At 41.9% G+C, this 16,751-nt stretch overlaps 1 protein-coding gene and 1 long non-coding RNA gene across 9 annotated transcripts in view; one reads left to right on the forward strand and one right to left on the reverse strand.

Annotated features, from left to right (window-relative positions):
• The window catches only part of LOC143898994 (uncharacterized), a 65,421-nt gene that overhangs the window by 27,794 nt on the left and 20,876 nt on the right, over window positions 1–16,751 (forward strand). Inside the window, exons 3-10 of one of the 7 annotated variants that reach the window (XM_077408883.1) lie at window positions 1,978–2,182; window positions 5,882–6,110; window positions 6,575–6,646; window positions 7,835–7,985; window positions 10,073–10,162; window positions 10,587–10,670; window positions 11,219–11,254; window positions 12,059–12,124. In XM_077408883.1, coding sequence (XP_077265009.1) covers window positions 1,990–2,182; window positions 5,882–6,110; window positions 6,575–6,646; window positions 7,835–7,985; window positions 10,073–10,162; window positions 10,587–10,670; window positions 11,219–11,254; window positions 12,059–12,124 — 921 coding nt within the window. In that variant the 5' untranslated portion in view covers window positions 1,978–1,989. Of the gene's footprint in view, window positions 1–911; window positions 2,183–5,881; window positions 6,111–6,574; window positions 6,647–7,834; window positions 7,986–10,072; window positions 10,163–10,586; window positions 10,671–11,218; window positions 11,255–12,058; window positions 12,125–16,751 lie in introns of those variants that run through there. The other 6 variants (XM_077408879.1, XM_077408881.1, XM_077408882.1 and 3 more) reach the window with 6 other exon arrangements.
• On the reverse strand, window positions 5,956–10,533 carry LOC143899001 (uncharacterized). 2 transcript variants are annotated; one of them, XR_013257355.1, is made up of 3 exons: window positions 10,189–10,533; window positions 7,799–9,363; window positions 5,956–6,095 (listed from the first exon to the last, which is right to left on the reverse strand). It is a non-coding gene; the product is annotated as an uncharacterized LOC143899001 (long non-coding RNA). The 2 variants fall into 2 exon arrangements; XR_013257356.1 differs by lacking the exon at window positions 10,189–10,533 and having other exon boundaries at window positions 7,799–8,023; window positions 8,604–10,080.

Raw genomic sequence — 16,751 nt, forward strand, 5'->3', positions numbered from 1 at the left:
CTTTTTTATTATTATCAGGCCAGAATTAAGCAAAATACAATTAAATCAGTGATTATTAAGTAACAAAATCTGCGATTTACGCTTACAGTCTTTGAATAATTAATAATTATGATTAATAACAGAAATAAGCGGAGCGAAAATAATTATCGGTCGTGATTTATTTCATCGTTCCAGTCAGCAATCAGAAAATAATTGCGCTTTTGATTATGATTGATGCAACAAATTAGCGGTAATACGTTAAAGAGAGATACCATGCAATGCCCTTTTATGCAATCCATACGTTAATCCAAGCTACAAATGTGTAAACTCATTAATTAATGTAAAAAATAATTTTCAATTAATTATACCAAAGATAATGAGGAAACACCTATAATTACTGCACGACAAACCAATCGATCTCCGCACCATCGAAACCCGTGCGGAGATTTTAGGCTCTTTCGGCTATACCTTCTTCTGAATTACTCGAAATTTAAAATGACAAAGAGATGGTGGAATAAATTCTCCCGCGGCTGTTCGCGCGCGTATTTTTGACGACATCGCACTTTCACACGCCACCGTCGCGTAACTAACGGCGACACGGCGGGCTTAATAAGAACCGGCAGCGCTAATTCTCCGGCGGGCTTCCCCACGTTCTCTCCCGGCGCGGCGTGCGGCGGTGGTGCGGAGCGGAGCCCAGCTCGCCGTCATCCTCGTCAGCTGTGCGAAGGTCAGGGTCGCGCGCACGCCAGCCGAGAGGGTGCAATCGATGCACCGTCCGCTCCGCCGTCGCTCCGCGCATCCCCTCGCCGGATGCAGTTGCCATGGAGACCGTCTCTCCTGACCCCCATTGCCTGGAGGAGAGCGAAGAGCGGCGGGCGACCCGTTGACGCACGGAGAAGGGACCCGGGGATCGAGTATCAATCCTGGTATACGGTCGCGGAGTGGCGCGAGCGAGTGACGAAGGCGCGTTTAATGCATTCCGCGTTTCTTCTCTCGCTCTCCTTCCCTTCTTTGCGATTCGTTAAAGGCGACATTCCGCCGCGAGGAATCTTTTCCGCGTGCCTGTCCCGTGTCCGGAACGCGCCGATCCCCTTTGGGAAAGAGACGCTCGGAAAACTTAATCTCTTTGCGCGCTGTGAAGAATATTCGCGCGTCCCCTCGTGCAATTGTGTTCCCTCGGTGAGAGTCTCTGTGAGTTGTTCATTTGGTGCCGCGTCTTATGCGATAATAGACATCCGTGGGCAAATAGTGCGTATAGAATCACGTGAAGCAACGCGAGAAAATATAATTGAAACGTTTATTATAATATTTTAAACCGCTACACGTCGATGTCACTTTAAATTTAAATTTAAATAAAATTGAATTGAAAATATAAAAATGATCATAAAATATGCTTAAAATTATTTCAATTAATCAAATGTTGATTGATACCGTTGTTTAATCAATTAAATCACATATGGTAATGATAAATAATTGACTTCTGTAAAATTACATAACATAACAATTATTTCACTAACTGCTCTCTGTGACTCGAAATATTCCCCCAAACAAAATAAGTTATGTAAAAAGTTTTCTCCTTAAACATTATTAAAATCATTCGATTTCTCTTTTAATCGATCGTCACAGAAATAAATTATGGTCCTCTAATCAAGGCGTATTATTTGCGTTAAATTAAGTTGCGCAAGGTCGTTCCGTGAGAGAGACGAAAGTGAAGGTCCAGCTGATAGAAATCAATATTCCCCGAATCTCGTCCGCGCAACACGTAGCCCCTCACGAAGACCACACCTTCGCTTTTAATTCCGTTTCGCGCTTATTAAACGGCCAGGCGTGGAGAAGCAAAGTATTTTAACGTCGCGTTATAGACACGTCCGGGAATTCGAGGCGGGAAAGATGGACGGCTGGAAGAGTTGGAAAAGGTCGGAGAGCTCGTTTCTCGCGGCATGGTACCAGCGCGTGAGAGAGTCCTACGTCGCAGTTTGGTTCTTCGGGGTGTTTCAGAGCAGCGGAACAATGTCGACGAGCACCGCCCTCGGTGGCGGTGGCGGAGGCGTTGGCGGTGCCCTCAGCCTGATGGGTTGCGTGAGGGAGGCCTCGCCGCCCCCTCAGAACCACCATCAGCACCATCATCATCATCAGCAGCGTCGCACTTTCGGCCTCGGCGAGTTCCCGGCGGCCCAGCACAGCGTCGATCCTCTGCCCAAAGGTCAGCATTTGAATATTAATTCTCTTAGCATACTTTGACAGTTCGTATCCTTGCGAGATGGACGAGAGAGCGTTCTGAGAATATAATCTTTTAGTAGTTATCAATTCGATTATCAGAATATAATGAGCATATCATAATTTTGCAATTTCTTTACGCAAAACTCTAATAATTCTATGTTAATGTGTCGACCTTGCGGTTTTACCTCTCTTTTTTAGCTTTGCAAGCAATTACGTTATTATCGGTGTTAATATGTAATATTTTATTGATTTTCTATGAGGTTACGAGGACATCTGCTTACAATATCATTCGTATAACGCATGCATCATTATCGATACTATTATTCACTGACAATGAGATATACATATAATATTAATTGTTAGAATATTAACAATAGGATACATGGATTAATATAAGATTTGATGATTACCGAGCGCATTTTCCAACTATTCGTTGCATTATTTAAATAGAATGAATTTCCCTGGGAATTGTTCTCTGTCAAATTTTAGACGATAGTAGAAACTAGATAGTAGATATATACAGGTACAACGCTCGCGGCGACGGTCTAGACACGCCGCGCCGTCGGAAAAACTGCATTTTCTCCTCCGAGAATCGGATTCTCGGCGCGTCGCGTTCGTTCGGGACACGCGAATTTCTGAGACGCGTATTACTCCGAGGCAAGTCGCGGGTAAACGAGGCGTATGATGAAACATATGGATTTCGTCGAACGCCACGTTTGCGCGAAGTGCCGATTTCCTATAAAAAAAAAAAGCACGGCGCATTGCGACAATTCAATAACAGAATTATTTCCTTAATTCAGCAGTTATTTGTATTTTTTTACAGATGTAGTTAGAACATTTTTACATTTAGTAAAAGTAAATAATAATAATTACTTTTTATTATTAAAAAAGAATAATTGAAATATAATTGATTGAAATTTTTTTATTTACCTTTTTCTTGCCTGAAGTTCAGAATGATTTTTCTTCGGAGGAGATAAATTATTAATTTTGACTCAACGGTTCTCCCAGGTTTACGCCCAAGTTAGCATCGCGTTACGGTATCGTCCGTAATCCGTAAGGCTGTACAAATGCGAGAACGTCCTCCTCGCATCTCGGGCAAGGATGGCGAATCGAGGTCGTCGTTAGCGGTAGTAAGAAGCGCGTACGTTTAATTAGGAGCGGACAGAGATTAAAACGACAATTATATGATTACGGTAGGCGGCGAGCTGTGATTTCTTTTTTTTTCTTGTTTTGCGTTACGGTACGCCGTGACTATTGTTCGGACTAGCCGCGTTATGTGTCATTATGGATGAGTTTCCGGGTCGGAATAACGACCCCCCCCCCCCGCCATTGGATTAGGTCCCGGCAAATTGCAGAGCTCGGCGACCGCGGGGGCAAATTAACTCGGGAGTTAATTTTTTTAGACTCGAGGGCATAATTAGCGGGAAAACTTTGTGATTTCTCGGTTAGTTGACATTTGTCATTGCCCTGACCGAAATTTTTTCGTGATTAATACATTAACTTTCGAGAGAACCTAAATGTTAACCTTTTTCATTACAAAATTTAATTTATCTGTCTTGCATTAAACAATTTAAACTCTAATTGAGAAAAGTCCTCGAATATTAGTAAAACGATACTCTGCATCGAATAACCGAGTTATATTTCATATAGAGTTGCTTTTAATCTCGACCGAAATGAGATTTTATAAAACTGCCTAATGTTATAATTTTCCACAGCTCTTTTTATATATGACTTTATTATTTTTCATAATTTTATCGTATCGCGCTTGTATTAACACGCACGTTTGATTTTTGCAATATAATTTACACCTCAGATAATCTTGCCTTTGAAGATCCGTCGGTTTTTTTCTATTTGAAGAATTTCCGTGGTCGCGGTGCATTATTCTTCGATATCGTACAAACAGATGTTCTCGTTACGTGCGATAGACAGCCGTGAGCGCGAGAGCGACTGAGGCGTAGCATTATTTTTCGCGCTTCAACGACGCCGGAGCCGTCGTTGAAGCGTGTAAAGTGCGCTCAGAGAGTGTCAAGTACACAGTAAAGATCACTCCCGATCAAGCGTACATTCCTCTCCCCTTGTCTCGTTAAGGCCGCGTGGGTCGGTATTTGATCGCTGAACGTATGCGTTACGTATAGGCACGGTGGTAGATCGACTTTAAGCTCAGCATCGCGCGGCGTCGAGATATGAGATTGTGGTAGATCGACTTTAAGCGCGACGTCATCACGCCGCGTCGAAATTGGGTATGCAACAACGAATCAGGATATGCATTGGCTTTAAATGTTGCTTGTATTGAATATCGATTCTGCATTGTTGTTACGGAATACGTGAAATTAAATGTGTAGCCAGAATGGGAGAATTATTCGAAGGCCACTATCGTATATATTTATTACAAAAGAGATTTGCGTTCTTATACATTAAAAATACAGACTAGTATAGACTTTATTTAGGTCATGTGTATTTTGTTGTCGTCGTAATTTTGTTGGAACCTTGAGAGCTAGTTTTTCGTATAATTATATCGATAATTTCGAGAAGTTTTTTTTTTTAATTTTTTTTCATTTATTTACTTTTCTGCATCAATATAGGTTACGCTTATTTAGTTTTACTAGTTTTATTTTTATTATATACTTCTGTTACAATCATTTATTTACTATTTCGATTCATCGCGAAGTGCGGCGTAAATGTATGTGATGGCTGCCTTAAGTTTTTATTTTCCGATCTGCCATCTCGTCGAGATTGCCCATCTACCCGCCTGCTAAAAGTCTGAAATCTCGTCTTTATGCATTAACGTCGAAGGCATCGTGCGAGGTTTCCTCGAGAAACATCGATAGATGCGTCACGTCGAGCGATAAAGTTGAAGTGCTCGTGAGTGACAGGGACAGAGACAGGTCGGAAAAGAGGGGGCAGGAAGAGGGTAAAGGCCATTAGAGAGAGAGATCGAGTACCGGCACTACATTAGGCTCGTACCTTATAAGGAGAGGTTCTCCCGGCAGTCCCGGCTCACGATATATCGAACTGATATAGAATTATCGAGGGGCCGAGCTGGTAATCTTATCGTGTCGCAACCGTCGCCGTGTATTTTGCGTATTTATCCGTGAAATCAGTCAGGTGTATATGTGCAATAGGTGCGAACGGAATTCTATACGCGAATTCTAGTTCTAGGCTCCATGTAGGATGCCTCCTCTCGACTCGCTCGTAGATTTCCTCGGTAAATATCGCCCGATCATCGTGCATCTCGCAAAGATCTCAAAATTGTTATTTTCAGTGATAATAACACAAATGTGTGGCACGCATTTCGCTAAATATTTAGAATTTAATTAATAAATATTAGAAATTAGAAGTTATATATTTGTATAATCGTATATGTTGTCACTTGGTTCGTAATTGATTTCTATATACTTTTTAATTATTGTAGTATTATCAACCTTTTCTGAGGTGAATTTTTTAATAGTTAGAAAGAAGTGAAGATTTAATTTTTTATTTAATTATATTTTACTCAATTTAAATTCAGAGCAATTAAAGAGAAAATAATGAAAAAAAAAAAAATTAAAAATACTGCGGTGAATATTGTTCGTTTTGTCAAGAACATTAGAATTAAAAAAGGACCGAACGTGTTCATATATGTGTATTAGTGTTCTTGAAGAGAATTTAACCGAACACTTATTCGCATGCCTCCCGCTTGCAGAACCAAAGAAACGCCGTTTTCATCCCTTGCGCGGTCTTCGGAAGATCTTCCGGCGAAAGAGTCGCGGTGCCGCCGATGCACGGTCCGTCTCCAATTCTGCCGATCGGGATGCCGAATTGGCGCGCCTCCCACGGGAGGAGATCACGATGAGGCATCCTGCGGGACGCCCCGAGGAAGCCCGTAGCAGGAGCGCCAGCGAGCTCCTCACCGACTCCTGCGATCGGGAAAGGTAAGGATACATCTCTCTATGTTTTTTAATAACAATCTCGGAAATAATTTTTTTTTAAGTGTACTTAAAATAATGAATATACAAAAATCGGCAATCTAAAAGATCGGTTTCACGCGAAAGAATCTATCTATATATTTTATATATATTCATGCACTGATATTAATATTTCTTAAAAATAATTTTCGAAAAATTTAAAAATAAATGCGGCTCGTAATCGTTTTTATATCTTGGAAATTACTATCTAAAATGGATTATATAAAGTTAATTGATACAATGATAGCTTGGGTTTACGCAAGATACGTAATATCTTGAATTTTTTAAAAATTGCTTCCTCGTAAGATAAAGGTTACTTCAAGTGCACGCGAAATATTTATGCGGATCTTTCTTAACAGATTTGCGATATCAGAGCATTGTATTCATCGATTTGTTAATGTTTGTAACAATACCATGTTAAATCTTTTCAGTGGACGACACGTCCGATCGTCAAAAAGATGCAAATTCATCGCGTCTTTCAAGACCCGCGGATCGTTTAAGCAGTAAATATCACGAAATTTATCTCGGCGCCAGTAGGTCATTGAGTTATATGGCAGTCGCTTAACACTTACGGAGAACCTAATTATCATCTCCGAAAATAATTTCCTAACGGCAAACGTAGATAATAGCGCTATAGTCATGTTACCAAAATATCAGCTATTGATAACTAGCTATTTCCTGATGTAATGTCTAACGAAAGAATTAAAAATAGAAGAGCCGTGGATGAGTAACACTGACCTTGTTCAAATATGCTACATTTTAAAGTAGTTTTATCACAACAGCTTAGACTTAATTAAAATGTAGGTAACCGCCAATTACTGTTGTTACTTCTAACAAAAGTTCTCTCTCGAATTCCTATTTATAATTCAATTTTACCTTTAGCTTTTTACCTTTCAACTCTGATAATTTTTTTCTAAAAATAACACTACTAGTAGCAAAAATAGAGATTTCTTCTTTTTTTTTTTAAACGGATGTAAAATATATACTTTTATAGCTTTTTTGAAACGCGAATCGAACCGCGAGCGTGTTCGGCTCGTTATCGATTTACGATCCTTGGCCTCGTTTTCTCGTTCAGCTTTTATTTTTGTCCTCGTAGTACCTCGTAGTAGCTTACCTCGTAGTAGCACGAAACTTGAGGGCGTTTTGCGTGCTCTGCATGATTTACGTGGGTCGATATGCATCGTCGTATTGTATAACGGCGACGCGGTTTGCTTTCATTCGAGCGATAGCGCACATTACAGAAAGGCCGCATAATTATCTGTCGTTGTTGACGTGTGTCATTCCTGGCAGATAACTCATCGCCTTATAATTACGAGTATTAATAGCATCGAGTAAATTTTACGTTAAACGATATGCGCATATACTTTTTCTCTTTGCCAATGAATATAGAATTATAGAACGACAATTTTATCACAGAAGGAGAGGATAACATTCTTTTGTATATTATAGATTATTAATTTATTTTATTTAATTACTTATTTATGCGATATATTTTCTTGTACATCAGCTGTATATATTTTTAGACACACGTACTTACGTGAGTTTTGTTTCCTTTCAATTTGAATAATTCGATTTAATAATGTGACACGAAATTTCTATTTTTAAATGAAATGCCATCAGGGAAGTTCGAGATAAGAGGATCTCTTGTAACATACTTTATTGAACGTTTCGTTGTCTCTCTGTCCTTTTAGCGTATTTCTCCGACGAGGCGGGGTGGAGGATAGTTTCGTCAAGTTACGAGGAGGCGCCGGCAAATTGTCAGTGTCCCACGATAGCGTTTTCCCGGGAGAAGTTCCTCACACTCGGCCTCTCTCCTCGTTGGCCAGCCTGGCGACGCTCGAGGTCAGTATTTATTCTCGTATTCGGATGTCACAGATGTTCTGTAAAACGTTCGGAACTGCTTTTAGCGTATTTCTCAGGGGACTGGTCACGAAAGACCGGTAGATTATTTAAGTCTAAGCTGAGGCACATGGAGAAATCTAAAGAAATATTGAAGATAAGATTTCCCAAACTTGCACAAAATTATGAAGAAAGAAAGAAATGTTTATATTTTTATAATTTTGAAAACTTGGGTATGCTTAAGAACCGGTAGATTATTTAAGTCTCCGAGCTTGAGACACATGAAAATCTTCTAAAGAATGAAGATAAAATTTTCCAAACTTGCACAAAATTTAAAGAAAAAGAAACGTTTATTTTTTCTTAATTTCTAAGTAAATATGCGGTATGTTAATAGTTCGCTCATTTATTTTACAATCGCTATATAAAAGATAAAGTATCGAAGCGTTAGTAAAATTAATATTTAGCGTTATTTTCTGTGCGTTTGAAAGATTGCAACATTCACGCAATTATTCGCTATAGGCGGACGCTCGTAAAGTTTTCCTTTCCACCGGCCGGTGAAACTCCCGGCGACATTCGAATTATCCGTAAGAGCCGTTATAATCGTGACGCAAGAGTACGTACGGTCGTACGTGTAGTTTACATATCCGCGAATTATATACGCGAGTGCGCCGGGGATTCGCGAGTCGTGTGCTCGCCACTGCGTGAAGCGTATAAACGGCTGCAAAAACGGCCGATGCTTCACGTCTCATCTCGCGGTCATCGGGAGATCCGCCGAGGTATTCTAAGCACGCGCGAATCGAGCCTATACGCGATTACACATGTCCGCGATCGGCTCGTGACTTGTCTTCCAATCTTTGCGGCGCGCGACGCGGCGAAGAATCGCGGCGCACTCGCACTCGCGTTATACTCCGGGTAAACCGATCACCGTTACCGCGGTATAGGTAACGTTGCATAAACGACGATGCGCCGCGGGCGTAATTAACGAACAAGGCTGCTAATTAACCGGCGCGGCGGACGGCTGATGTTCTGTATTTCCTCGAACAAATGCGCGACTTACTTTTTCTTTCTCTCGTCGCACACCGTTACTCTTTCGTTATTCTTTCTTTCGCGCGACCGTAGATCGTTATCTCCGCCTTTTTCGTCGCTTCCGTCCATTTTACTGCCACTCTAGCACGTATCGTTTACGACGAAAGTAATAACAGTTATTTTAAGGAGCGAATTTTTAAAGTTAAAATAGTAATTTGACGATTTGTTTTTAATTATATTTTATCCATTGCATTCAATTTAAATCCATGGCGATTCAATAAAGAAGAAAAGAATGAACAAAATTGAAAACACTGGTGAATTATTGTTCATTGTTTTTTGTCAGCAATATTAGAATCTAAAAAGAAAATAAATATGTACATGTATACGTGCCAGTGTTCCTAAAAAGATTATCAATATTACGTTCATTGCGGCACTCGAAAATAGCACAGTAATATCAGTAGTGATATATTATTGTGATAAGAATTATTTAATTAATCGACTTACAGCTCGCGACGAATATTATTAATTCGATTAAAACAAGCAATATATATATAATAATTTACAAAGCGCACTCCATATCGAAATATATATGCCAATAAATTATATTTTATGCTTCGATTAGAATAAGAGGTATATAATTATACTTTATCTAGTATATATTTTTATTAATAGTAGGCGATATGCATTATTTTTCGATTTTCTGGGAACGTAATATTTGCAAGGTTAGAATTCACTTCCCGCTTTCGCAAACTTATATATTCCGGCAAATTATATCGTGCATCTCGATTAGAACGGCGATAATGATAGCCCGAGCGCGTCTCCCGGCGACGGCCGCAATTATCACGAATTGATAATTATTTGATGGTTCGTGTCAGAATGCCACGCGATATGTGGGACGATCCTCTTTCCATCCTTTCTATTTTCGAGAGAAAAATGAGAAGCGCGTTCCGTCCTGATACTTGAGGAAAGTCGCGAATAGTTTTCACGTTCGTGGAAAACCCAAAACCCCGCGAGGACTCGAAGGTTTCACTTCGCGTGAACGCTTCTTCGTCTCTGTTTTCCAGCGGAGGCCGGCCAGGAAGAGTAACGAGATCATCGAGCACAAGGAGTACAATCATCATCACGTCGCACAAAGGCACCGGATATCCCTTCGGGTAATTCGCGGAAGCTTTTAACATACTTTTAAGGCTCGCAAATCGACGCGTTATACAAGTCGAGGCCGGCACTTTTAGCGACAAACATTTCGCGCGAAACGCGCGCAATAATCTTTATCGCCGTATTTCTCTGTGTCGAAAATATATATTTTTTCCCCCCTTTTTCGCGACGTTAAAATGTCGCCTTCTATAAGCCTGACGCACATAATGACGAAGATAAAATTCGCGTTCTGCAATACGGCGAGAATATTTCGCTTTCAAGTGTAAATTAATGAGTGGAAAAAAAAGATGAAAAGTATAAGAAGCCCGTCCTCTCGAAAAATAAGATTTCTGCGTCAGATAAAGTTTCGGCAAATGACACAGCACCGCAACAACACACCGCGCGCATATAATTATTGACCGCCACCTTATCGTTCGTTCGTAGGTACTCGAGCAAATAAAAACGGTCATAGAGAACCGGAACCAACTGGCCTCGGCGACCTCGCCGGATACGGCCAGTATAGCGCACGTAAGTATATTTTCGCGAACGAATTAATTCGTCCGGATTTCGAAAGGGCAAACGACAACTTTCGGTCAGTCGATCTCCCGAAACGCGACTGTGTGATTATCCGGTCCGCAAACCTTTCACTTAAATAAAAAAAATTTTACCCCGTGTTTGCATTTAATTACTAAATTACAAAATTGGTCGTCTTATCAATTGTTACGCAACGTGGTCCGCGCTGTTGCCTTACTTGCAGCCGAATGCCTTATTCGTCGTAATTTAAATTTTGCACCGTAAAATTTAGTGAGTTAAAGTTAATTTACATTTTTCAATTCGAGTTAATTTTTTCACTTTTGCGCACGAGCGGCGCGAAATTTTTCCAAGACGCGCGTGCGGGGCCGAAGGAAAGCTGGGCCGCTCTTCTTTTAATAAAGACAGAAAGCCAGGCAGAGCGCGATAGGCTCCTCTCCGCGCCGCGGCTAATTACCGGCGCGTTTCACCCATTTTTTCCTAATACGTTACATACACGCGGCGCGCATACACAAGTGACGTCACGTTTCGCTTTTGCGTTTCAGGCTGCCGGCGAGCGGTATCAGCAGGAAACCACCGAGGTGAGATAAAGTGCGCGCGACGACGAGCGTTACTTTTTACTCTCGCGGCGTATTGGCGTCCGCGCGCGCTGTGTCGGCCGCAGTTTCGATCCGCGACGCGGCCGTCCGGTATCGCTCGCCGATAGCGCCGGCTATAAGACGGTGGCAAACCGATCGCGATAGCCTCGACCGATTTTTTTTTTTCCACGTCACTGTCTCGCGTGTTCCGCGCCGCGCGTCTCTTATCTCCGCGCGATCCTTTGATTAATTTTTTTCGCGAGATGACATAACGGCGATCCGTCGAAATCGCGCGCGACAGTGTACACGTGTACAAAAGTGTGCCAAGTGCGCGATCTGCCTATACGAAAATGAGCAACGATGCGACACGCCGGAAACCTGTGCGACGGATGCTCAATAGAGTCCTGCTCGTGTCCTCAATCGTGTCAGCCTTCAGGGCTAGAATCGGGGTAAGAGGGGGAGGAGAGGACAGAGGAGAGGAATCTCCTCGTCTCCTCTCATTACTCCGAGTTAATGTAAACTTTCTCCGTCGGCCGCTCGGGGGAAAAAAAAGAACGCGATCTCGCCGAGGTGACAGCCTGTCATCGACTTTCCTTCCTTACGTCACACTCGCGCTCGGCCTGTCTCTCTCCGGCTAGATATACATGTACATATTTGCGTATATCCGTAATAAATCCGCGAACGAGATTTTAACGCTATCTCGCCGGAAGACTCGCGTCGAGACCGCTCGTCGGGATCGAATATTTCGCGTATTGTGCTCCAGAATCGTCTCGTAATCGAATTAATCGGGTCGTTGTCCATTTTTAGAATCGCTTCGCCGTGTTCGAGAGACATGGGGAGAGGAGCGGCGCGGAGGAGAGCCAGCAGGCGAAGGTGAGTGCACGATCTGAAGAATATATCATTCATATATATACGGTGTATACATTCTACCGGTTTCGCCACTCGTCCCGGCACCACCGCGTGCTGAGAAAGAGAAAAGCGTATCCTTCCTCCTCCTCCCCCCCCCCCGAAATACCGCGCTAATCAGACACTGCCGTAAATCAACCGGCGAATTTCTGCAACAGGTGGCGAATGGCGAACCCGATAGAGAGAGGGAGCGAGAGAGACAGAGGAGCCCGTTAAAATCTCGTCTCTCTCGCTATTAGATAACCCTTTGTATGCGCGCTGCCAACGAATCGCGCGTATAACGTGGGAACGATCGCGTTTGTTGACTATACGAGATACGAGTCCGTTGTACCGCGCCGTGCCGCATTATCGTCGTCATCCTCGCGTGCGGGTGACACCGGTACACCAGGCTTTGTAACGGGAACCTCCGACGAGGTCGTCGCACGACCGAAAAAGCTATAACGCCCGCGGTGCGTCTCGGCACCTTTGTTCCATCCACCTGAAACGTATCCGGGTTAGCCTGACCCCCCCCCCCGCCTGTCATAAAGCACGTCGTCAAAAAGCAACGCGATGGTCGGTGCACCGTGTATATTTATCGTAATTCTCGGAACGTCGAAAATATGTGGCCTGCATGCCGTAATCTGTCGCGAGGGGACAAAGATGTGGATCCACCAGCGAAAAATTGCCAACAGGAAGTTCTTTGTGGCCTGCATGCCGCGGATGTTGCTGATATTTCGCGTTCATTGTTCAGCAAGACGAACGATAAAACCTGTATTCGTTATACTAACGTTGAAAGTTCTTCTTAATATTCTCTAACTATTATTTCTTCGAGATAAATTCGACGTAGCGATTTGCGCTAATCCTCCGCATTCTTCTTTAAACTCTTTAGTGCGACTAATTACGGTCAATAAACCATAATTTTAAAAACTTAGTATAAAAAAATGATTATTATCTTAGGCTATATTAATAACGTTGAAATTTTAACAGAATAGGTAATGTTGGCACGTTTAGTGAAGTTAACAGGTCATTTAACGCTCTTGCATTAATATTAAGTATATGAACCTGTTATTGTTATTGATATTTAACATTAGTAATAATTAACAAATTAATTTCGATATTTTAGTAATGGTGTTAATGGTTTATTACTATTTCATCGTTACTATTTCATCGCATAATTCTCTCCGAGGCGATGCTCTATTTTTCAATGTGGGAGGAAAAAAAAGCTGATTTATTTTTATTCGACGAGTGGAAAATGATAAAACGGGCTGAATGGGGGATGGGGTAGGAGAAGAGTTATTCCGGGGATCTCCGGGTTTGTCACCGCGCCTAAACAAGAGATATTTTTGGAGCGTGACACATTTATGGAACTTTCGACGCGAAAGCAAGCGTCCCGCGAAATAGTAAGACAATGATGACGGGAGGAGGTGGAGAAGGAAGGAGAACGCGAAGCCGAACACACAGGGAACGCGTCCCGTGTCCCTTTTACGGCGTTCTCCAACTCTTCCCGTTGTTTTCCAACTTCTCTTGCCCGCGCCCGCTACCATTATTTCCTCCGTCCGCACGGTGATGAATCCCCGTCCGCGGCTATTATTGCGGGCTTCGTGATGGGCGACGACGCCGTTTAAAACAATATCCTCGGCTCGATACGGGCCGAGAGAGCCGCTCTCCGCAAAATTCTCGGTTCTTTGTCGTTGCCACTCTGACTCGGTTTTCAGAGCTATTAAAATACGCGTTTGCGTTATATTGCAGCCTCGTAGCTACAATGGTGCATTGCCGTCGCTGAAAAGTCGATGGGCTTTACGTTTGAAATGAAAGGGAAACTGATTGCAGTGGCCAATCAAATTGTTATCAAAGCGTCACTATTTATAGCCACTATGTATAGGTATTTATGAATCCGACGAGTTGAGCGACAGTTTTAAGCACGGTCTTTTAAAAGCACAACATCTATTTTAACGAATATCTTAACGCATATCTTAACAAATATTTTAATGAATATCTTAACGAATATCTCTTAACGAACAGCGTTGCCCAAGATTTTCAGATAGGACACGAGATAAACCAGGGTAACGTCGCCGCTATGTTTTTTTCGACATCGGGACTTGAAAAAGCTGAGGTTCGAATTAAAATCTTAATTAAAGCTCGAGTCGAGACTCGGAACAGATTTGACGAGTCGAAGGATCGGTAACCGTTTTCTTGCACACTTGTCTTCCATACGTTAGCGTTAGCTCGCTCAATGACGCAAAAGTTATAGAGATACGTGGCATTAGTCACAGGATGCGGGGGGAGGGGAGATGGGCAAACGACGTTTCGATAGCGAGTATAGAAACAAGCAGAAGCGCGAGACGGCACGTAATAACGGGGGGGGGGCCACGATACGAAGTTTACTGTTACTTGGCCCGTGGCCTGGCAGCGGCGCATGGATCAACACACGCCGAGCGTTTCAATGCCCCTCGCCGCGCTCGCTGGCTTGCTTTCATCGTCGGACCGACAGGCGATTGGGGCGATATACAATAAATTGTATCCCCCCTGAAAAAAAATACCGCTGCGCGGACAGCGAATCCATCAATAGCATAAATTTCATCGAGCCATCGTTTATCAATTCGAAGTCGATCCTTCTTGGTAAATCATATACACGAGTTATCGTCTCTATCGTATCATTTAATTTCCATGAAAATATAATTATTTGGCAAATATCAGCAGATATAGGCTGCGGTCCACTTGACGCTACAAATGCTTTGGAGCGTCCTTCTTCTCCTTCTTTCTTCATTGAAAGAAAAGAGAAAAGGAATGCTTCGAAGCATTTGTAGCGTCAAGTGGACCGCAGCTATTATTGATTGTAGGAGTAGATTTTTATAGACATAAAATAGATGCTTAATTTTTATTTTTTATCTTTTTTTGAGGTGAAGGGGGTAACTGCGAACAATTGACCTTTATTGATGCTAATAATTTTCAGAAAAATCGTTTGTGATTTTTGAAAGATCACTGCATCTCGTTTGTTTACATTGCACGTTGTTGAACAATAAATCGCCATTGTTTACCGTTTAATTGCCACTGTCGGCAGACAGTTCATTGCCAATAAGGAGGTGCAGCATCTGAAACATGCGTCGGTAAAACGACTCAGAACAGCATTATCATTGTAACGTGCAAATGGAGATGGCGGCACTTGTATGTACGTTTAAATCGCCGCGAAACACAACAGATACAGCATCGTGCTGCAAGAGAGCACTAGCTCACCTTCCATCGCGATTTGCGGCTAATCGCCATTTTGACGCATTAGAATCTCCTTTGGAACGTCATAAATCATAAACCTTTTTGCAAACAATTGACTCACCTCGAAAAATATTGGCAAAATTATCTTTTCGAATTATTCCTCGCAACTATATCGAAATAAAATAATAATAAAAAAACCAAACACACACACAGAAGAAATATGTTACAACTCTTTTGCGATAGATCTATATGTACCGAACTGATGTTTATAAAAAAAAGCTTAAACAATTTTAAGAACAATTTCGTTTGCATTAATTTGATTTTTTTCATTAATTATCGATAATCCTTTCTTCACGTTAATGATAATAACTGCAACCTATATTGAACCATCGGACCTTTGATTATAATTAATTCCCTTGATACGTACGCGTCTTTTTTTCCCTCTCTCTGTTTGTTAAGCGTAATTTTTAAGAATAAGCGTCTAAATCGACTTTCTAGGAATTACATAAAGCGTCGTAATGTTCGCGACGATGTCCCGAACGCGCACTCGAGCGAGTAAACGCTTGTGCAAGTGGGAAACGGGCTGACCGGCCTTTTTAATGTTTTTTTCTTTCTGTTTTCTGCCGTCAATCGATGATCGACGATTACGCGATGCCGCTCTATCGTTATATTTCTTCTTTATTTCGCGACCGCTGCGTCATAGATTTATGTCTCCATCACGAGCGCTCTCCGTCATTCCTCGATTCGACGTTTTCGCGACTGCGACTTTTTTCATGAGTCACACGACTTCCGAAATATGCTATTAAAATATTGTACCGCAACCCCGAGACCGTTTTATTTTATTTTTGCAACGCTCGACTCGCAAATGCTGAAATCTTTTGTGAACACGTGCCATATAAAGGACGCTCCGTTATCGCGGTATAAAAAGTTACCGAGCGACTTCCAAAACGCATTTCATTATCACTTGAATAACATTCATGTAAATTTCTTTTTTTTTTCTCGAGACGCGTCGCGGATTCCGTCGACACGTCGAGTGCCGAAGTTCGTTGACTCGATGCGTGCATGCAGGTTACCTCGATCCTTTTCCCCGAAGAGAGACTCGAATAAGATGCCGAATGAACAGACGCGAGGCACGCGTTTAGAAATTTCAATTCTGTTTACCAAATTCTAATTTTATATATTGTAAGATGTAAAATGTAAAATATATAAAATTGACAGAAACGGTTTAGCTTCTTTCGATACAAAACTGGCAATCTATGTCGAAGAAGCTAAACTATTTCTGTTAATCATTTACTGGTGAAGAAAAGCTTCTATATTTCTGTTTCATATAATAAACACGGATATTAACAATAAGTCACCCTTGAACACTCGTTGACACAGTTTGGAAAAAAAAAAGATTGTCCAA

The sequence above is a fragment of the Temnothorax americanus genome, unplaced genomic scaffold (genome assembly GCF_048541705.1).
Source record: "Temnothorax americanus isolate GAGA-0224 unplaced genomic scaffold, ASM4854170v1 Scaffold25, whole genome shotgun sequence".
In the NCBI taxonomy this organism is placed as follows: Eukaryota; Metazoa; Arthropoda; class Insecta; order Hymenoptera; family Formicidae; genus Temnothorax; species Temnothorax americanus.